This window comes from Carcharodon carcharias, chromosome 1 (genome assembly GCF_017639515.1).
Source record: "Carcharodon carcharias isolate sCarCar2 chromosome 1, sCarCar2.pri, whole genome shotgun sequence".
Classification (NCBI taxonomy): Eukaryota; Metazoa; Chordata; class Chondrichthyes; order Lamniformes; family Lamnidae; genus Carcharodon; species Carcharodon carcharias.
This window is the reverse complement of record NC_054467.1, coordinates 72,805,484-72,828,990: the sequence shown is the minus strand read 5'-3', so window position 1 is coordinate 72,828,990 and position 23,507 is coordinate 72,805,484. Positions and strand designations below refer to the sequence as shown.

General features: G+C 41.6%; 1 protein-coding gene across 1 annotated transcript in view; it reads left to right on the top strand.

Annotated features, from left to right (window-relative positions):
• Positions 1–852: 852 nt before the first annotated feature.
• The window catches only part of fgg (fibrinogen gamma chain), a 53,897-nt gene continuing 31,242 nt past the window's right edge, over positions 853–23,507 (top strand). Inside the window, exons 1-9 of the mRNA XM_041179126.1 lie at positions 853–983; positions 1,083–1,124; positions 1,230–1,413; positions 1,536–1,620; positions 3,740–3,870; positions 4,532–4,665; positions 4,758–4,942; positions 8,061–8,338; positions 12,144–12,302. Of these exons, the coding sequence (XP_041035060.1) occupies positions 912–983; positions 1,083–1,124; positions 1,230–1,413; positions 1,536–1,620; positions 3,740–3,870; positions 4,532–4,665; positions 4,758–4,942; positions 8,061–8,338; positions 12,144–12,302 (1,270 nt within the window). The 5' untranslated portion in view covers positions 853–911. The remainder of the gene's footprint in view (positions 984–1,082; positions 1,125–1,229; positions 1,414–1,535; positions 1,621–3,739; positions 3,871–4,531; positions 4,666–4,757; positions 4,943–8,060; positions 8,339–12,143; positions 12,303–23,507) is intronic.

The window sequence follows — 23,507 nt, the reverse complement described above, 5'->3', positions numbered from 1 at the left end:
TTGGCCAACCCCCTGCCTGCAACTTCCTCATTAAATGAAAAAATAGCAAGGGAAAGGCAAAAACCTAAACTGGGATCAAATTAGACGTTGTGGTTTAAAGGAGCAGGCCCAATTAAGCAAAGCCCCAGGGCAATAAACTGCATTCCTCAAGGTACTTTCTATCTGTTAGGAATGGGCAATCAAGATGTAAAACAATATGTTATGTGTTATCTGGCACAATACTGGGATTCCTAGAAAACTGTGGCCTATTAATTAGTCTGTATAGCAACCATTTTTCGAGTGCTACTCACACTATTGGAGGCCTTGTGGTGCAATGGGTAATGTCTTTTTGTCTGAGCAAAAGCTCTAGTTTCAAGTACCACCCCAGGGCTTGATGGCCAAGGAAGTTGTGTTCATAATGTAGCCAAATAGGTTGAGTATCAACCTGCAAATCCTTCCAACACATGCCAGGTGTTAAGAGCTGGAAAGATTTCTGGTCAGCTATATGATGGCAAAAACATTGGAGCCTCTATCCATAACTCAAGACTGTAATGAAATGCCACAGAAGATCCATTCGTATTAATTTTTTGGGCAGATATATTGTATATTTTGCACTAAAATTGTGTCAAATCCTGATTTAACTGGTGACTTGAATATGCTATTGTATTTCAATTCTATGTTAAATAAATGGAAATCAAAATTTAGTTAGTGGCTCATTTTTGATACACACTTCCGTTCTATGAGTTATTTCCAACAGGATAAGTGAGTCAGAGGTTATCACTTGGTTTACTGTGTGTTCCGGGATTATGCCTCTTTAGTAATCATTGTGAAATCTTATCTCAGCTCGGGGACTCAATAAGATAAAGCTGCTCTAGAGAACCCAGTTCATACATCTTGCCCAGTGAGTTGGAATCTCTATTTTCCTACATATCATGTCAGTGACAAAGGAAAAATTCTTACCCTTCCTGCAGGTTCTGCTACTTGCATTTTCATCTGCTAAAGCTGTAAGTGAATTTATGTGAAAGACATCAATGAATCCCTTGCTCAAGTTTGATTTTACTACTGTGAACATGCAATAATATTCTACTTTTCTTTTATTGCAGGTTTCATTTGAAGAACCCTGCTGCATCTTAGATAGCAGATTTGTAAGTAGCATTTCATTGTATTGCCTGCCTTAAAATCACAAGAAATGTGGCTTTCTAGCTGGAAATGTAATATCACACCATTTACTCTCTGTTGTGGCAATTTAGGGAGAATTCTGCCCAACAACATGTGGAGTTGCTAATTTTTTTGGGAGGTACCAAGCAACAGTTGACAAGCAACTTGGGACAATTGAAGATAATTTACGAAACATTGAAAATCTAACCACTGTAACAAAAGTTAAGATTACGGACATCGAAGAATACAATAGTGTCATTAAGAAACAAGCGCCAGGTAATAGTTCCATGGTAATATAAGTACACAAGCTAAAGCATCAAGCTACTCATTTAAAACAATCAGAATGACCCCCCTGCCAGGATGCATATGACTTTTACCTATATTCTTATATTTTAAAGATGTATACATTCAAAGGATTCGCGAAATACAAACAGACATTCTCAGGTTTGAAAAAACCACTGGAGATAGAGACCTTGAAATACAGTAAGTACAAAATTACATTGTCCTGAAAACGAAGAGGTCAGGAACAAATGCTTGATGTTTTATGCGTTGGTAAACATCTAACAGAAGACTAAATTTACTTGAAAAATTCAATTTCCCATTGATAAAAAGAACAAACCGAAAAAGCTGTAAGCCTGAAATAAAAACAGAATGTTATGAAAATGCATGGTAGGTTATCAGTATCTTTAAAAAGATAAGCTGAGTTATTTTCTCGCTGATAAGTTTATGCCCCCTAATAGGCAAAGTCTACGTTGGACCAGATTTTGAGGTAGAAGTAATAGTGAGGCTAACAGCACTCACCATTATTTACATATAAATTGACTAGCAACTTTTAGGGTCTTTACATGTGTGGTTAAAAATGAAAACGTGGAAGCTACTGTCTAAGATGCCTTGCTCAACCAAAAATTTTGATAATATGATAGCTCATTTGATTTCCCAGTCAAATGTGTGAAGATGCTGAAATCCTGCAACATATGAACAGAGCTCACCAGATAAAGTTCTGAATTGTCTATTCAAGTCACAGTATGCCTTAAAGGCATGGCAAATCTTAATTATTGCTGAACAACCTGTTTGGCACTGAAAAATAGCTAATGAAAAAATTAAAACTTTTTTTTCACCTTCTGTCTTTCTGTCTCTTTTTTCTCTGTTTAAGCCAATTTTTGTTTCCCTGTTTTTATTTTGCTCTCTGTAACTGGGTTGACATTGAATTAAATATTCTTACTAACACTTCCTAGCTCAGACTCTGCAGTGTTCATTAATGATTCTTCAACCTAATTTGTCGAGGTCTCAGGTAGCCTGTAGAGGGTGCTGTGCCATTTAGATATTTGACTGACAGCAATTTTCAATTTGGGCAAAAGCAAGCGTAGGGCCATTTGTTCGCCACTGACTATAAAATCCAGCCCATAATTAGGTTTTTACAGAATAATCCATATTCAGACACCTTTAAACAAGCTTAAAAACTAGGAAACAATGCAATATTTAATCTATATTCTTTTAATTTATAAAGAAGGAAGCTGACTATAGTGTACAACTACATAACTAGTAAATAGTTCTGTATACTTTATAAAGGCATTTTTAACTACTTGAAATCGGGTTATTCAGGTTGTGGACACTGATTAAAAATGCTTATTATTTGTGATAAACCCATTTTCAACTGTATTAATTAAACTGCACCAAGTTCCCCTTATATATATCCATTCTAAAAAGCTCGACAATCATGCTGGTTCAAGGCAGATTTTATATTTGGTCATGTGCAGATGAAACCACTTTTCAAAACTAAAAAGAAACATGTTGTTGAGGCTTTTCATCTTGCCCTCATTAGGACATTTCACAAGGATAGCAATAGTAAAGAGAACAACCATGAGAAGAGAGTGCTAATTGGGGGGCAAGAGTACTGTGATTGGTAGATGCATTGAGATGGAAAATGCACCAGGGAACAATTAACTGTCAAGCTTTTGTACTACCAAATGACTATTATCAAAACTATTTCAAGTTTGGGAGCAATTTGTATCCACACCAATAGGGCCTAAAACAAAAACTCCACACCTCTGTCTTTGGAAATTGCTAGCCATTAATATCTGCTCACAAGTTCAAATCCTAAACATGACCTCTCAGAACCTGCTTGCAGATGCTTAGTTTTACAATGGGAGGGTGTTTCATATTGAGGAACATTTAATAAAATTATTAGAATGACTAGGGTCTTCCCCATATGACATACCCCCATCTACATTCGGGAGTAGAGCCTAGCTGGGCTGATTCTCTAGTTGGGCAATCCCAATGAGGTGCAATGCTTGCAATGGATGAAAAATCTGGGGGCCAGCTGGGCCAGCAATTTCCTAACTAGTGCCCATCCTAGTCTGGACCATCAGATTAGGGAATCAATTCTCCTTTGCCAGAATCCATAAAAGTACGAAGGAGTTCTATGAAAAGGCCTGCACTTGAAACAATAACCTGTCTTTTCTTTTTAAAGATGTTAACTGACTTGTATATTTCAATCGTCTTCTGTTTTGATCTTGATTTGTTGACATTTGTTACTATTGTGAATATCGCTATCTTTCACCAGAGATGATGCCTCTGTATGACTTCTTTTATTTTTCAACAGACAGTTAGACAACCTTGTAATATTGAACAATGAAAAAATCCATACTTTAATGAAAATGACTCAACAACTTCAGTCCAGGTGCAGCGAATCATGTCAAGACACTGTTCAAATAAATGATATCACAGGTCAAGGTTAGCATCCCCTGTTAAATAGTTACTTTTGTGTATGTTTTGAGACGTTAAAGATCATCTTAGAAATCATTTCCTCTTCAGTTGGATGGCCTGATGTTTTATTATCCTAAATTGAATCCTAAATTTCACCAAGTCCCCTTCATCCATCTGGTCACCAATTTACATTGGTTTTAGGTCCAGCATGGCTTGAATTTAAAGTTCTCATCTCTATGTTCAAGTTCCCCCATGACCGTGCCTTATCCTTATCTCTGCCTCCTGGAGACCAGTTGCAGTCCGAGAACTCTGCATTCCTCCAATTCTGTCTTCCTGCACATTCCCAATTTCCTTTGCCCCATTGTTGTTAGCTGTGTTTTCAGTTGTCAAGGCCCTAAGCCTTGCGATTCCCCTGCTAAGTGCCTGCCTTCTGACCTCTGTTTCCTTCTTTTGAAAAAAACTCTTTAAATTACCATTTTGTCCCAGTATCTCCATGTGTGGCTTGGTGTCAAATCTTTTCTGATAATGGTGCCATGAAGCATCTTAGTTTTACAATGTTAAAGGCAAGTTAATGTTGTTTATTATAGTTTTATTAGCAATTATTTCACCATGGGTTGTTTGGTAAGATGTTACTATAATTGTAGCTGAATAATAAGTAATCAATGAACTGTAATCTGATCCCATTCAGACTGTCAAAGTATTGCTGACAAAGGTGCTACGAATAGCGGCTTGTATTACATTAAACCACTGAAAGCTCGACAGCAATTCTTAGTGTATTGTGAGATAGACACAAATGGGAGAGGCTGGACAGTGCTACAAAGGGTATGTTATACCTCAGTTATGCTATTTACAGTAAATCTTCTATAAATATGATAAAAGGTATGATCATGCAATCCTGCACTAATTTCTTTCAGCGATTCGATGGCAGTGTGGATTTCTTCAGAAACTGGATTGCATATAAGGAAGGGTTTGGATACCTGTCACCTGCTGACACTACAGAGTTCTGGATTGGTAATGAGAAAATACATTTAATAACTACACAGACTGATAAAGCCTATTTACTCCAAATAACCTTGAAGGACTGGTCAGAACAGCAGAGGTAATCATTGATTTATCCTTGTAAACAATAAAATACTGTGGTACCCCCCCAATAGGAAAAGCCAGTAAAACTTGGAAATGACTGGTACTGGTCTGAACTGGAGTTCCATTTTAAGGTACATTGTGTCTTCTGCCAAAACAATATGACCATGCAAAATGGCCACCGATAGCCATCTGTGCATGCGCACATGGTCCACGCATGCACAGAAATCCAATGACATCACTGCTGGAGCCTGCAGCTTGGAACTCAGAGTGGCAGAAGGCGGAGGGAAGGATTTGCAGATGGGGAGACAGATTTTAGAAACACTCATCAACATGACTGCAGTAAAATATCCCACAAGGAAAATGTTTTAATTTCCCACCTTGTAAAAGGAGTTTCCAAAGTCCATCAGTGTCAATCCAGGATAGAAATTCACAACATTCCCGCCTCCTGCTGCCAGGGCCAGTGATGAGTACGCATGTGCACATTGCCTCCAATAAATATGGCAGCCGTTGACCTAGGTCTGCCATCAGCAGGCAACTCTGCATGCACAGCATTGGTAGCAAATGCAGCCTTTAAGGTATATAATACCAGTTCAGACCTGTGCCAGTCATTTCTAAAGTTTTACTGGTTTTTCCTTCTGGGGTACCATTTAGAAGGATTAAAAATCCTTACCAAGCAATATGATATTAATGATTAAAAAAAGGCAACTTTTTAATGTGTCAAATATTTGTTTTTCAGTTTGTTTTATCCATTTTTGTTAATATTTATAGAAATGCTATTTAATTTTATTTCACTGACTTTTGCTGAGGTTGTTGTCATTCTCATTTCCACCCATCACCCCTCCCCACCCAATATCTTATTCTTCAAACATAAAGACAGTCAGTAGGACTTCAGGTCTTTTGCTGAAACCGCTCTGTTACTCCTGCTAACAGCTCATGCAAGTAACATGGGATCATCCCAGCTCTGGCTTACTCTACTACCCTCTGGCAAACACTTCACCTCCATTCAATGTCACTGACAGTAGGCAGAACAATATTATAGGCCTAATGCAAATTTTATGATGCAGTTTCTTTTATTCTTTCACAGAATGTGGGCATCATTGGCTAAGCCAGCATTTATTGCCCATCCCTAATTGCCCTTGAGAAGGTGGTTATGAGCTGCCTTCTTGAACCGCTGCAGTCCATGTGGTATAGGTATGCTAATTGTGCTGTTAGGGAGGGGGTTCCAGAATTTTGACCCAGCGACAGTGAAGGAACGATGATATATTTCCAAGGCAGGATGGTGTGTGGCTTGGAGAGGAACTTGCTGCCTTTGTCCTTCTAGGTGGTAGAAGTTGCGGATTTGGAAGGTGCTGTCTAAGGAGCCTTGATGAGTTGCTGCAGTGCACTTGTAGATGGTACACACTGCTGCCACTGTGCATCAGTGGTGGAGGGATTGAATGTTTAAGATGGTAGATGAGGATGCCGATGAAGTGGATTGTATTGGCTTGGATGGTGTCAAGCTTCTCGAGTGTTATTAGAACCACATCCATCCAGGCAAGTGGAGAGTATTTCATTGCATCCCTGACTCGTGCCTTGTAGATGGTGGTCAGGCTTTGGGGAGACAGAAGATGAGTTACTTGCCGCAGAATTCCCAGCCTCTCATTGCTCTTGTAGCCACAGCATTTATATGGCTAGTCCAGTTAAGTTTCTAGTGAATGGTAACCCCCCAGGATGTTGATAGTAAAGTATTCAGCTGTGGTAATGCCATTGAATGTCAAGGGGAGATGGTTAGGTTCTCTCTTGTTGGAGATGTTCATTATTGGGCACTTGTGTGGCAGGAGTCTTAGTTTTGTATTGCATCATTGCAATAACTGAGAAGCTGGATTTAACATGCGTTAAAAACACAAGATTTTTTTTGGCGGGAGGTGGGGACAAGTAAAATAGGTTAGTTGGCTAGCAACCCACCTTCTCGCCCACCCCCAAGCTGACCCCTGTAAGATGCTAGGTAGATGTCCGCCGAAATCAGCAGCCCACCCACTTTATGTCAATAAATAATTAATGGTCTATTAGGCTTGTTAGACAAGGATAATATGCTGCCTACGCCATAATATGTCTCTCAGGCAACTAGGCAGCCAACAGCAGGCCCAGGATTAAGGACCCTGAGGGCAGAAATCCTGCCCAGCGAGAGCTGCCGGCCAGTTAGAGGCTTTTTCTCACCAGCATTATCGGTCTGTTGCCTGAACAACATCCACTGGAGGCCCAGGATTCATGAGTTACCCTGGCCAGAGATAAGTCATGTTGGAAAGGATTTTGCAGGGTGGAGGTTGAGGCGGAGGCGTTGGGGGGCGGGGGGGGGGCGTGGGTGGTGTGTGGTGGTGGTGGAGTTGGGGGGGCATGGTTGGTGGGGTACTCGGTTGCAAAGACAGGTTCATGGCTCTGACCGTGCCCCACTTTCCCAGTGCCCAGTCCCTTGATCAGGCACTGAGTGCCTTTGAACAAGGGTACCCACCCCATCCATCCCCCGCATTACTCGGAGACCACATGCAGCCTGCACAGGTTTGCGTGTCATGCTCCCCAAGTGGCAGCAGATGGGTTAGTAGCAGTGGAGACTGGATGAGGTCCTTAAATGCTCATTAATTGCCCATTTAAGGACCTCAACTGGCAGCCGGGTAGGAAGTCCAGCCACAGGCCCATAATTAATTTTGGTGGAGGCGGGGAAGTTTTGGGGTGCTCGCACACCACCCTCCCGCCTTATTAAATGCCCTCACTGCCTCCAAATACACCACCAGAAATGGCATAAAATTGCTCCTCAGTCTGCTCCTTATAATTCAAAGCCACTTAATTATCTGATAATATAGTTTTATGATCACTGAGTTCCTATTTTGCTGGAAAATTCAATTTTTTTAGCACAAAAAAGCAATTGGATAGTCAGGAGTAGATTGGTTCAGCTTCACATTCACTTTTTACATTATATATTTAAACTTTAGTTTATTTCTGCGGACATAATTGTCCTTTTAGCTCTTCACTGCACCAAACATTTAATAGACATTTGGTCACCAGTGAGTGGAACCTGATTCTAGTGTGTTTATATTACAAAAGGACAGAGGATCATATTTGTATCAGGTCAATGTTTACTAATGTTTCTTTCCCTCCAGATTTGCTCAATATGTGGGTTTTAAAGTGTCAAGTGAGGAGGACAAATATCGTTTGAGTTATGGCTATTACGTGAATGGAGATGCTGGAGATGCCTTTGCTGGCTTTGCGTTTGGTGACGATCCCAGTGATAAATTCTTTACTTCACACAACTATATCCAGTTTAGCACAGTGGACTCTGATAATGATAAGTATGAGGGCAGCTGTGCTGCACAGGATCAAACAGGCTGGTGGTTGAACAGATGCCATGCAGGAAATCTTAACGGCCAATATCACAAAGGTAAAACTTGTCACCAATAACAGTTTTGTTAACCATGTTAGAACACATTTCTCATGCAATTGACTGTACACAACTCATTGTAAAGGAAATGTTAACAATGATGCATAGAGAGGGCTAGCTTTCCAGAAGTACGCACCACTATGTAATAAAATGCAAAAGCAAAATTCTGCATACGCTGAAACCCGAAATAAAAGCAGCAAATGCTGGCATACTCAGCAGGTCAGGCAGCATCTGTGGGGAGAGAAAGAGAGTTAGTATTTCAGCGTGATGACCATTCATAGAAACTATGAAATGTTGCACCATTGCCACTGTTTTTACATGGAAAAAAAGATGGAAATAGTAACTGCGGAGCCTTATTGCCATATTGGCCCAGATCTTCCATTCTCCAGATGGTTGTACCATAGAAGTAACCTGGAAGATGCTTTGGGAAGCTTCAACTTCCACAGGGTAATTCCCCTGTGCCTGGAACACTCTAAACTTCTAACTTAAAATTGGAGACTTAGGAGGGTTCTGACTCACTTAGCAGAATAGTTACCCAGAAAAAGTTAGAAGGATTAAAACCAGTTCTAATTCCTGAGTAGCTCCAAACTACACCCCCCCCCCCACCCCATCACCCCGAATAGCCCCAACCCTGGAGTCCCAACCCATCCAACCACCCGACTACTTGCCAATCCCCCCAGTGCCCAAACCCTGGCCATCTGACCCCCCACCGACCATGCAAACCACCCCCTGAACCTCTCCTGACCATCTGCCCCACCTCTCCCTAACCATCCTACCCCTTGAACCACTTATCTCCTCTCCATAGCTCGTCAAGGCGGCTGGGACATTTAAACTTACTGGAATAGGGCAGCTAGTGCCGTAAAAAAGGGGTGTGCCTTGGCTTCCCCTGATGCTCCTACACTCCGGGGGTAGGTCTCTAGGAGCAGCTATGCCGCACATTTCTCAGGAGGCCCAGGTTGGAAGTCCAGGTGAGAAATATGGAGCTCCAGTGTTGGGGTAAGTAAATAGGAGTGGAGTGGCAATCTGATAGTGATTACCAGTCCTCAAAAGATTTGGCCCATCATACTCATGTCCTGGTGGTACAGTATAGCAGTAACCCCCATTCAAAAACCTTCAGTTTGAGTCTCCGCTACAGCTCACTTCTAAAATAAGAACAAAAAATGCTGGAAAAATGCAACAGGTCAGACAGCATCAATGGCCTGAATCTTCTGGTCAGCATGCGGGGGTGGGCTCTGCTTGCCAATGCGTAAAATGATGCATCGGTGATGTTGGGCGTGCATCCCAACATCGCAGGTCATTCAGATCTTGAGTTTGGCGGGCGCACACAGGAGTCGGCTGCATGCCCGCCGAACTGTCGAAGGCCTATTAAGCCATTTAAATAGCAATTAAAATACGTAACAGGGCTTGGGCAGGCGAAGAGCCCAGCCGACCTTTGCGTTTTTCATAGAACCTCATCCACAGGCAAGATGAGGTTTTATGGAGGACTTGTAAATGTAATGAAAATTTTTATTAAAATTAATTGACATGTCCCAGCTCATGTGACCCAGTTATATGAGGGGACGTGTCAGAATAATTTTTTTTTTTCTTTATTTCAATTTTTTGGTACCAACTTAATCTCCCTGACACAGCTCTGTGCCTCAGGGAGATTTCTGCACTCTACCACGCGCATATGCAAAAGAGCGCAGGCCCCGACTCTCCCTCCTCCCCCTGCCCGCACAGGGAGTGCTCAGCGCTTTGGGGTGCTGGGTGGGCCTTAATTGGTCCGCCCATGTAAAATGGCGGCGTGCAGTCGATTGCAGGTGGTGATTGGCTGTGCGCCCATCCGCACCCACTCCTGCTCAGTGCCCCTGATGGGGAGAAAATTCTCCCCATGAAGTGAAACAGAGTTAATGTTTCAGGTTGATGACCTTTCATCAGAACTGAAGAAAGATAGAAATTTGAGTTATGAAGCTGACGGGAGGGGGCAGGAAGAAAGGAGAAGGTCTATGATAGTTGTAGGGCAGCAGAGATTAAATAACAAAAGATTTCACAATGTAACAGCCAAAGTGAGTGGTAATGGATATAGTAAAGAAACAAAGGTTGTGTCCAAATGAAGAGTTTTTTACTTCACATTTTGTCTTATTTTGCTGGGTTGGTTTTGTCTTGTTTCTTTCTTTCACACCTCCACAGATGTTGCCTGATCTGCTCAGTTTTTCCAGCACTTTTTGTTCTTTTTCAGGTTTCCAGCTTTCACAGTATTTTGCTTTCTTATTAAAGCTAGTTGCACTGAATGCTTGAGCACTTTTGTTTCACAGACAGACCACTAAATGAAGGTCCATATGATGCTCCAGGATGCCCTCTGAGAAACAAATATCACTTGTGTCTTGTAAAATTGATGGAGAAGTGATGATAATGGGAGCTGTGTAGAAATGTGAAACACAATTAGTGGCACAAGGACATAAACAGGCACCTGTCTACTACTTGGCAGTCGGGCTGGGATAGGGGTGGGGGCGGGAATCATCTGGTCAAGCCTGGGTGGAAAGCTGATCCAAGGTTGTAGTGGGTGGGAAGTGCCTTGCAGTGGGCTAAAGTTTTTGTTGTGTGGGCCCAGGACAAACACCCTCACAGAAATTGAAATAAGTAGCTTCCTCAGTCAGTTTCTAGTCAGCTTCCAATGCTGATTAGATGGCTCCACACGTGATAACATTGGCAGAGTGTACATAGTGCATGTAATGACCAATTATACCTGAAAATTACAATCAGGGTCTCCACCTGTAATTTGCATATTTAAGCAGCATCCTGCCAGAAGGAGGTGGACAAGCTACTCAGCTATTTATAGGTCCATCTGACATTGGCCTTGTAGGTCAATGGGTCAACTAAGGAGCTCCCACCACCACCACCCCTCCAAATTTTCATCTGTCAGCCATATGTTTTTAAATGAGAAACAGATGTTGAAAATCACCCCCAATGATTCAGGGAGTCTCATAGGGACAATGTGAAAAATATTAGGATTTATTTCACTGCTTTGATGGATAAGTTACCCTAATTCACTACTCAGTGCATTATGAAGTTGTGCAGAATTGGAATTTTTCAGATTTAGTTCCCCATCTGTGGCAGGTTAACTGACTTCAGCTAGAGCAGAAATGGGTGTCACAACTGACTTGAGTAATCCTGGGTTTGGAAGGAGAAGAATCAGCCCATGTTTCCACTGCTGATGTTTGTCTAGTGGATAATGTCTTTATATGGCCAGTCAGTGAAGGAGGTGGTTGGACTCAACTGTGATTCCACCTCTCTCTACCCCACTCCAATATCCCAGTTGAAAGTACTGCTAATGTTCACAGTACGGCTTAGACCTGTAGAATGAGTACTGAGATAAGAAACTCAAGTATCCTAGTGTGACTTATTTGCCCTAATTGTAAGTATGACACTCAACTCATGGTTACACAAAATTAATTAGAATTTACAGTACAGAAATAGGCCTTTTGGCTAAACAAATCTGTGCTGGAGTTTATATTCCATGTGTGCCTTGTCCCACCCTCCTTCACTGAACTCTATCAGCATATCCTTCTATTCCTTTCTCCCTCATTTACTTATCCAGTTTCCATTTTAATATACCAGTGCTAGTTGCCTCCGTATGGTGGTTTCTCCTGAATTCCTTTTTGATTAATTAGTGACTAATTTATATGAATGATGTGCACTTGCAGAGGAGAAATTAAGAAAGGGAACATGAATAACACTTTGTACTTTAATTCAGGCATATGCTTTCATGATGCTACCAAAGCCTTGATTCAGAATGATTGTTGAAATCTATTTGCCTTTGTTTCAGGTGGAGTTTACACACCACAGGATGAAAATTCATTTGATGATGGTATCATATGGGCAACATGGCATGATCGCTGGTATTCCCTTAAAGAGACCACAATGAAAATCATACCAAAGGATAAATATGATTCATTACAAACAGAGCAGTCCCAAATACTAAGAGGTGATTTTTAATTGATTCAAATAAAATCACATAATTTGGCTTCCAGTTTATGATATTGTTCATGCTTTGATTTTGTACAACGCTCTTAGCAAAAGTAAATTTGCTTTATGTTGACACTAAACTCACTGAGACCAGAGTAAAGGGCCAATTCCAATGTAAAATCCTATCTTTACTCTTTTTGATTGCCAGCAAATCTGTTGTCATGTGTGTCTGCATGGCATGAATGGTGGCGTGAATTATTTTTAACTCAGATTCCCAGCAGTGACAACTTTTCTAGACAAGATTCCACACACGGAAAGCACCAAAAGCTGAAATCATTTCCATTTATTCCTACTGTTTGTTTCACCTCCACTTCTCCCATGTCTGGCAGCTTTGTATCTTCTTTCAGCACCTTTATCAATAAAGTCATGATTTTTCTCAAATGCTTAGCTTTGCCATCTTTTTCAAAAGAAAAGCCCAGTTTTAATTCAAGACAGGATTGAGGTAGGCAGGGTCAAGAGACAAGCTCTCCTGATCTCGTTATTGTGAAGCACCACCATCCTGAGGAACCTCCACTGTGAGGCCCCACATTATCTGTGTGACCCTGGCGTTGTCACTGCAAGACCCATGGCATTACTATCATGAAGGCCCAGTGCTGCGAAGCCTGGCACCTCAAGGCCCTGGCACTGTCATCTTAAGGTCTGACACCATCATGGTGAGGTCTGTGGTGTGGTAGGTGGCTGTGGCCTGAGCTAGCTAAGGCACCATTTATCTTGGGGCCTCTTTTCCTCTTTAAATGCCTGGTGTCATTTTCTGATGCCCCAGCAAAAAGCATCACTGGAATTTTACAGACAGGTTTCAAAAGGAGATGTGACCCCTTTTTGCATGCACTTGGTGGGTAGAGGGAAATCAAAGGCAGTCCCAATAGTATGCCAGGAGGGAAATTAGGATTAGTTTAGAGTAAGTCATGCTGCCAGATTTTCCCTACTGATTTTGTTGCTGACTCATTAGGTTTGGGATGAAATACAGTAATGAAGAGAATTCCAGTCCAATTGATAAAAAGGAAACTTGGCTGAGCGAGGAATGTAAACTGGTTAAGGCACTGGAAATCCAAATTCTGTTCAATGTAGAGATTTGACCCAAGGAGTGGAGGAGCTAGACTTTTTGTAGAGGACAACACAAAGGTAAAGGGACAGCAGGGCTGCAGGGAGGACATGGGACAGCTGAATTTCTTTGAGTCAAGTTAAATGAGTGAAACATAGGGAAACTATTGGTGGAAATTTGCTATTAACGTCTTCTTGGGAAACTCAAGGATCTTCTGACAGGTTCTATAAATATTTCAAGGCTCCCTATATATAGGAGAATTTTAGAGTGGCAAATGCAATGTCTTTATTTACCAATGGATCAGGAAAACTATTAACCAAATGGTTTCACCCTGGAATCAGGTAGAATCTTAAAAATAATTGTCAAAGGCAAGCTGGTTAAACACCTATGAAGAAGTCAATTAATTGGCCAATATCATCACACATTTGCGAAAAGGAAGTTGTGCCTATCAACTGAATACGTTTTTTAATGTAGTGAACAAAAATGTAGGTAGGTAAAAAAATGTAAATATGGGGCAGAATAGGGCCACATTTGCACTAAGTGCAGTAGTGAGTGGGACAAAGGCCGTTTATTCTGCCGGCCACAATGCCCAAACCTGCCACATTAAATATGTATTCCCGGGATACACGCCATTTAGATGGCGGGTGGGATCCAATTCACCTGCCACAGTGTCACGTCAGGTACCGCATTTGAAGTACAGCCACGCTCATTGCTTCTGGCCTAGGACTGCAACAAAAGACATGGCCTCAAAAGGCAAGAAGACTGCAGCCCTCGAGCACCTTTTCAATGCTGTGAAGGCCCACTGTGATGTCCCTATTCCCGCTCTGGCCACTGGAGGGGCATCGGCTTGGTAGGCGATGTTGGCCAATGCAGATAGGGGATGAATGATATCACCCTTGCTGTCAGGGTGAGGCAACCACCTCATCACTCTAAACTCTCACACTCACAAGGCCATCACACATTTATTGGCATTTCACTCACTGTCAGCTCATGGGATGTCACCACTCACTCTCTCACACATACCCTCACATCACCATCTGGCCTCATCTCCTCTGGAGACTGCCTCCTCAGCCCTCACCATTTTGAGGCCAGTTGCATAAATCAACATGTGCCCCCACACACACCCTGAGATACCCCACTTCCCCAGTACAGCTCTCGCCCTGCAGCCTCTTCTCTTGCCTGAGGCCATTTCTCACCCTTCCCCAAGCCAGCCCCACTTTATGGCTGATCTGGTTGGTAGAGACCTGCCTGTGAGCCTCCCTAAAAGTGATGTGGTGCTGTGTTGTGAAGCAAGGTAGGCAAACAAACCTTGAAGTCCCAAGTGAAATGCAGCCCGCCAGGTGTACGTCTTATATATGCTGTTGTGAAACATGTTGACATGTTTTCCCGCTGACATGGGCAGACGATCCAGCGGAGGGGGGATGAGTCAGGTGGGCTGGCCTTATAATGATATGCTGATGTATTACAATGAACTTCCTGATGTCCAATGGCGGGGAATGCGGCCAGCCATCAATGGGCTGAGCGGACGATTACAAATTGATTTCACGACGTTGTGAAGCCGGTTTCTGGCCTTCAAGCCATACTGTCCGTTCATGCCACCAAACACACCTAATGCCAGCAGGCACAGAAAATCCCAGCCTTGGTTGTCTTAAGTTTTAGTGAAGCTTGTAATCAGATAATGTATCGCGTGCAAAACTAGTTCATCAAAACTGTACGCATGGTATGGGCGGCAATGTGTTTAGATGGATCGAAACCTGGTTGGGCAAACAGAATATTTTTGGAAATGGCATGCGCTCTGGGTGGAATGGTATGGTGAGAGGAGATTAGTGATGGCACATTGGGTATTCTAACTTTTTTATAACTGATCTCAAAGACAGTGTCAGTAGCTTTGGCTTCAGGTTTATGGATAATGCCAAAATAACAGGGGTGGTTAATATGATAAAAGATGACAGTGGAGCTACAAAGGCCTGTTAAAAGAAGTTGGCCTTTAATTAACAAATCCAGTCTGATGTTGATTGTTACTAAGCTGAAAGTCATGTACTTAGCAATACAAAGTAGATGGATTATGGGATTCACCAGAAGAAACTGACAAGAAGGCATGAAAGCAAGAGAGAGAGTAATATTGGATAAATATGAAGATAGATCGGAGGAGTTGGGACTGTTCTCCTTGCAGAGGAGAAGGCTAAGAGGAGATTTGATAGGAGTGTTCAAAATCATGAAGGGGCTGGATAGAGTGGATAGGGAGGAACTGTTCCCATTCGTAAAAGGATCAAGAACAAGAAGGCACAGATTTAAAGTGATTTTCAAAAGAAGCAAATGTGATGTGAGAAAAAACTTTTTCACACAGTGAGCACTTAGGGTTTGTAATGCACTGCCTGGAAATGTGGTGGAGGCAGGTTCAATCGAAGCATTCAAGAGGGCATTGGATGATTATTTGAATAGGAACAATGTGCAAGGGAATGGGGAAAAGACAGGGGAATGGCACTAAGTCATAATGTTCATTCAGAGAGCCTGTGCAGACACAATGGGCCAAATGGCCTCCTTCTGAGCCATAACATTCTGTAATTCTGTGTCATGAAATGAGCATGCTGATGCATCGAACTGATCTAAATTGTTTAGAAGGCAGCTTGGGATTTCTAAGCCTTGGCAGATCTAGGAATAAGTGAATGGCTGCTACAAGCAGCATCAAAATGGGTTGATAGGCTTAAAATTGATAGTGTCATGAATTGTGTGGGACCCATGCACAGGAACAAGCAGTGTTACTACAATATAATAGCACCTATAGGCAAGAACATAGCTAACCAAGAGGTTATAAAAAGGTAAATGGTCGCAATGATGAACGAAATGGAAATTAAGTGTTTTTATACTGATGCAAGAAGCTTTGGAAATAAACTATTGAGATTAAAGGCTTGCACACTTGTTGATATGATTAACATCATAGGCTTCAAAGCAACACAGCTGTACCATAAAATAGAGTCATAGAGGTCTACAGCGCAGAAAAAGGCCCTTCGGCTCGAGTCTGCGCTGATCAAACAAGTACCTAACTATTCTAATCCCATTTTCCAGCACTAGGCTCATAGCTTTGTATGCCATGGTAACGCAAGTACACATCCAAATACTTCTTAACTGTTATGAGGGTTTCTGCCTCTGCCACCCTTGCAGGAAATGAGTTCCAGATTCCCACCACCCTCTGGGTGAAAAAATTCTTCCTCACATCCCCTCTAAACCTTCTGCCCCCTACCTTAAATCTATGCCCCCTGGTTATTGATCCCTCCACCAAGAGGAAAAGTTCCTTCCTGTATACCCTATCTATGCCCCTCATAATTTTATATACCTCAATCTCCTCTGCTCCAAGGGAAATAAACCCAGTCTATCCAATCTCTCCTCATAACTAAAACTCTCCAGCACAGGCAGCATCCTGGTAAATCTCATCTACACTCTCTATAGTGCAATCACATCCTTCCTATAATGCGGATTCCAGAACTGCACGCAATACTCCAGCTGTGGCCTAACCAGTGTTTTATACAGTTCCAGCATAACCTCCCTGCTCTTATATTTTATATCTTGGCTAATAAAAGCAAGTATCCCATACACCTTCTTAACCACCTTATCTACCTGTCACGCTACCTTAAGGGACCAGTGGACATGTACACCAAGGTCCCTCTGATCCTCAGTACTTCCCAGGGTCCTACCATTCATCATGTATTCCCGTGCCTTGTTTGTCCTGCCCAAATGCATCACCTCACACTTATCTGGATTAAATTCCATTGCCACTAATCAGCCCATCTGACCAGCCAGTCTATATCCTCCTGTAATCTAAGGCTATCCTCTCCACTATATACCATCCCACCAATTTTTGTGTCACCTGCGAACTTACTGATCAACCCTCCTACATTCAGGTCTAAATCATTTATATATACCACAAACAACAAGGGACGCAACACCAATTCCTGTGGAACCCCATCCAGTCACAAAAACACCACTCAACCATCACCCTCTTCTTCCTGCCACTCAGCCAATTCTGGGTCCAATTTGCCAAATTGCCTTGATCCCATGGGCTACCTTCATTATCATTCTCCCATGCGGGACCTTATTAAAAGCCAAACTGAAGTCCAAGTAGACTATGCCAAATGTTTTGCCCTCACCTACACACCTGGTAACCTCTTCAAAAAATTCAATTTTATTGGTCAGACATGACCTCCTCTAAACAAAACCATGCTGACTCTCCTTGATTAATCCTTGCCTCTCCAAGTGTAGATTAATTCTGTCCCTCAGAATTGGTTCCAATAGTTTCCCCACCACTGAGGTTAGACTGACTGGCCTATAGTTCCCTGGTTTATCCCTTCCTCCCTTCTTGAATAATGGTACCACATTGGCTGTCCTCCAGTCCTCTGGCACCTTTCCTGTGGCCAGAGAGGTAATAAAAATTATTGCCAGTACCCTGCTTTCTCCTCCCTTGTCTCACTCAACAGCCTGGAATACATTTCATCCGGGCCTGGAGATTTATCTACTTTTAAACCTGCCAGGCCACTTAGAACCTCCTCCCTTTCTATGCTAATTTCTTTAATTATATCACAGTCCTTCTGCCTGATTTCCATACCCATGTCATCCCTCTCACTTGTGAATACCGACACAAAATATTCATTTAAAACCCTACCTACGTCTTCTGGCTCCACACACAAATTACCACTATGGTCCTTAATGGGCCCTACTCTTTCCCTAGTTATCCTCTTACTCTTAATGTACTTGTAAAATAACTTTGGATTTTCCTTTAATTTACCTGCCAATGTTTTGTCATGCCCCCTTTTTTCTCTCCTAATTTCCATCTTAAGTTACCCCCTACACATTCTATACTCCTAAAGGGCTTCCATTGTTTTGAGCCCTTGGTATTTACCATAAGCCCCCCTTTTCCTCTTTATCCAGTCCTGTATATCCCTCGACATCCAATGTCCCAGGATTTTTTGGTCTCACCCTTTATATTTGCTGGAATATGTTGGTCCTGTACTCTCCCTATTTCCTTCTTGAATGAGTCCCACTGCTCTGATGCAGATTTATCTAAAAGTAGCTGCTCCCAGTCCACTCTGACCAAACCATATCTGATCTTATTAAAATCAGCCTTCCCCCAATTTAGAACTCTGATTTCTGGCCCATCCTTGTCCTTTTCCATCACAACCTTGAATCTGATGGAGTTATGATCACTATCTGCAAAATGTTCCCCACTAATACCTCTATCACTTGCCCAGCTTCAACCTCCACTACTTTCTGGAGAAGAGAATTCTACACACCAATAACCCTTTGGGAGAAAAAGCTTCTCCCCATCTCTGTCTTAAAAGGGAGACCTTTTATTTTTAAACTATGTCCCCTACTTTTAGTCTCCCCAACAAGAGAAAACATCCTCTGGGTTTCCACCTTATCAAGTCCTCTCAGGATCTAACATGTTTCAATAAGATCACCTCTCATTCTTCTAAACTCCAATGGGTATAGGCCCAACCTGTTCAACCTTTCTTCATAAGATAAGTCCTTCATTCCAGGAATAAGTCCAGTGAACGTTCTCTGAATTGCTTTTAAAGCAATTAAACCTTTTTTTCAACATGGAGATCAAAACTGTGCACAATACTCCAGGTGTGATATCACCTGTTCAGGCAGAAAAACTTCCCTACTTTTATAGTCCATTCCTCTTGCAATAAATGTCAACATTCCACTTGCCTTCCTAAACACTTGCTGCAGCTGCATGCTAACTTTATGTGATCCATGTACCAGGACACCCAGATCCCTCTGTACCATCGAGTTCTGCAATCTTTCTCATTTAAATAGTATACTGCTTTTCTATTCTTCCTGCCAAAATGGACAAATTTACATTTACCCATTATATTCCATCTGCCAAATTCTTTCCCACTCATTTAACCTGTCTATATCCCTTTGCAGTCTCTCTACCTCCTCTTGACAACTTACTTTTCTACTAACTTGGTATCGTTGACAAATTTAGCTACCATACATTCAGGTCCCTTCACTCAAGTCATTGACGTAGATTGTAAATGGTTGAGGACCCAGCACTGATCCCTGTGCCACTCTAATAGTTACAACTTGCTAATCTGGAAAAGACCCATTTATCCCTACTCTCTGCTTCCTGTTAACCAATCAATCCTTTATCCATGTTAATATGTTACCCCTACACCATGTTGTCCTACCTTGTTTAGTAACCTTTGATATGGTACCTTATCAAATGCCTTTTGGAAATCCAAGTACACCACATCTACCGGTTCCCTTTTATTCACCTTGAATGTTACTTTGTCAAAAAACTCTAAGATTAGTTAAACATGATTGCCCTTTCAAAAAGCCATGTTGGCTCTGCCTGATCAAATTGTGATTATCTAGGTATCCTGCTATAACCTTCTTAATAATGGATTCTAGCACTTTCCCTATGAAAAATGTTAGGCTACTGGCCTATAGTTTCCTGCTTTCTGTCTCTCTCCTTTCTTGAATAAAGGTGTTACATTAGCTATTTTTCAATCGTCTGGAACCTTTCCAGAATCTAAGGAATTTTGGAAGATTATAACCAATGCATCTGCTGTCTGTGTCACCACTTCTTTTAAGAACCTTATGATGCTGGCCATCCGGTCCTGAGAACTTGTCAGCCTTTAGGTTTAATAGTTTTTCTAGAACCCTTTCCCTGGTGGCGATGATTCTGTTAAGTTCATCCCTCCCTATCATCTCTTGATTTTTAAGAACCTTTCAGAAGTTTTCTAAGTCTTCTACTGTGAAGACAGTCACAAAATACCCATTGATTTTGTTTTCCTTTATCAATTACCCAGACACTCTTTAGAGGACCAACACTAGCTTTAGTTACTCTTTTCCTATTCAAATACTTGTAGAAACGTTTACTACCGGTTTCTACATTACTAGCTATCTTTCATATTCTGATTTCTGCCTCTTTATTATCTTTTTAGTCGCTAAAGGTCCAGAGATATGTTTTCTTATAAGGAGACTTGCAAATTGTTTATGAAGTCAGTGAGAGAAATTCTACCACACACTAAAGGAACATCTTCAGCACCTGCCTGTATCATGCAGCTTGGAAAACCCAACACTCAGCTGCAAGAAGGTGGGCAGCAGAGGGGTGGGGCATGACAAAGGGGTGGGAGGGGAAGAGGTTGCCCTAAATTGTGGCTCAATTTAGTCTCAACTCAAACTCATATTTACGTGTGCTGAGCCATCACAGAACTAAGCTGTTTTGAGATGAGGGATCACTCATCCTCAAGAGAGAAGCTCCAAGAGACATAACAACCAGCTGCATGTAGCGCCTAGGAGAAACATGAGCATAGGTTTAAAATTTAAGAGCTCACACAATTAGGATTGCATGGGGGAAAGAAACATTTGGTACTTGCAGTACCAGTTTTGATTAAATTATAGTTACATTAAAGTTGACTCTTATGGCAGAATGAACCATGTTATGGTGTCATTCCATGGGGGTTATTTCACTTGCCCTTTGTAACCTGGTATACGAGGCAAAATAGTCCTGGAAAAATAGCGTAATTTGTTATAATTTGTTGCTCATTCACTGAGTAAAGGAGGAATCTTTAGCCAGAATTTCCTTAACATAGGGTTTTTCACATAACACAAGTAACACAGGCACAGACTCCCATTTCTTCCCTCCCACACAGGTGGAATCCGATTCTTACATATACTTAAGAATAATGCCCTAACCTTTCCCCAATTAGTAACAGCTGTTCTCATTTACAACCAGAGCATGCACTTCATTGTGATGGGATTGCAACATTAAGAGATTCCCTCCTTCCTTAAAGAAAAGAACAAATACGTATTTACAGACAAAACTTCTAAAAAAAATGGAAGAAAGAGAAATAAATCATACACACTCAAGACTCACAACATGAATCATCTTTCTTCTAAGACTCCCAATAATTTCTCGCTGGAAGCATTCCTTTTGGTAAAGCAATCAGACAATGGATGGTTTGCAGCTATCCATTTAAGTTTGGAGATTTCCTTTTTCTCCAACATTTGTTTCAGACTTGCAATATCAATTCTTATTCCCTTCTCATTTGCACACCTTGTGGAGTGCACATTATCCCAAAGGAAACGATTGTCTATATAACATTCTATCAATAGAGTTTCTTTGGCATCTCCCTGATACAGAATTTTCCCTACATCTTTGAAATAAAGAATGCCATGCTCACTGCCTTGGCAAGCACAAGAGTTTTAGCAGCTGGAGTACTTTTTACTAATCTCCTCATTTTCCTTAGCCTTCCAAGCCAAGGGGCAAAATTTCCCACTTTCTCCCATAAGACATATTATAAAACTGGCTGTGTTTGAAAATGCATCACAAAGGTTTGCATGAAAGGCAACACTAAAAGCAATCAATTTTATATTTTTAGGGTCACACAAAGGTGGAAATTTTAGCATACATTTCTCCATCTTTAATTTTTTAAATATTTTGTTCAGCAATAAGTGTCCTCGACCTTTGGATATTTCATTATAATACTCAGTTCTAAGACATCAAAACTTGCATCCGGCCTTGACTGTGTGCCCGGCCAATTCAATTGTCAAATTAGAATTCGCAACTGCTCCATCTCAGCATTGGTAACATCTGCATCTTTTTATGAGGACCTGGCATGATTGACTCTTGTAGGGTTAACACTTTCTAAGCAAGATTTTTGATGTAGAGTAACATCGGACCCATACTGTCTTTTTCCAACTCAGTATATTCAGAGGCCCGAGGAGCCTGACCCCCCACCTTAAGTTTTGTCAATAACATTGTTTTGGAACGCCCTAGTACCACCCCACAGGAGGTCATCAACATGAAACATAAAGATGCCCGAGAGTTTCCCATCATGGTATCAATAAAGCAGAGCAGGATCTTCTTCAGATGGAAACAACCCAACTTTAACAAAACTGAAAAATACCATACTCTGGAAGCATCATTCAAACCATATACACACTTATTTAACTTCCAAAGTCTTCCTTCTACATCTGGTGCCTCATTAATGGGTTTTAGAAACATTTCCCTCTGCAGGTGATCCCTCTGAGAAATGTAGCTTTTATGTCTATTAGCTTCATTCTCAAGGAAACATTGCTAAAAAGGGCTAAAAAAATTTCAAGATTACCTTTCCCACTGTGGGCGAATCCGCTCTAATCTCTTTATCTCCTAAGCATTCGTCAAAACCTGGGCCACACGCCTAACCTTGACTTGATAAGTTCCATCCAGTAGGACCTTTTCTGTGCAAATCTATCTGTGCGATAACGCTGGTTGACCCCTATCAGCGTCCTCTGATTACACACCAAACTCTTTCCAACTTTCTAACTCTTTCTGTTTAGCCTCACATATGGCTTTATCCCCTAATTTGATGGAAGCTACAAAAACATCTCAGTTATGGGGACTTCTACTATTTCGTCAGGATGATTCTGCATTCCCCATTCTACTATGCTGTCTAGGCAGACTGTGACCTCTACTTGCCTAATGAAGTCTTTCCAGACTACTACTGTTAGACCCCCTGTATACCCTATTTGAGGCCCTTTCCCCCATGCATGAATATTTCGTCAACCAGGATTCATCGTCTTCCTCATTACTGTAACCCGAGCTATGCTTCCTTAGTTTCCATTCTCGTACTTCAGTGCTCATCCATCATCCTGGACATTCAACCAATTCTTATATTTTCCAGTAGATTTTCCTGCCTGCCCCACTATTGTTGCATCCCTCCAGTTAGTCAATCCTTCTGGACAGTACGACACCTGGGAACCCACTTTAGGCAGTTGGCTTCTGGAGAAAATAGCCCTTTCCTGTTCATCACAAAGTTTCTCTACCAGCATCTAACTCCTGATCTATCATTTCTTGTCCCTCTGGCTCTACCCCACAAAATATAAGAATGTGCAATGCACAATGTGCTTCCTCATTCTCTATCACATTGTCAGTATCCTAAAATGTATAATTCATTCCAATGACTCCTGGGTGTTGTAGGGTGTTGGTTAAAGTTCAGAAGATCTGAAGAAATCTTCACAGTCATACATAGGTTAACTGTAATTCTTCATTAACTCTTAGAACTATTTACAGAGATACAGTAAAAAGTACAAGCTAGGAACTGTCTCTGGGCTTGCTCTGTCCAATGGCCCTGT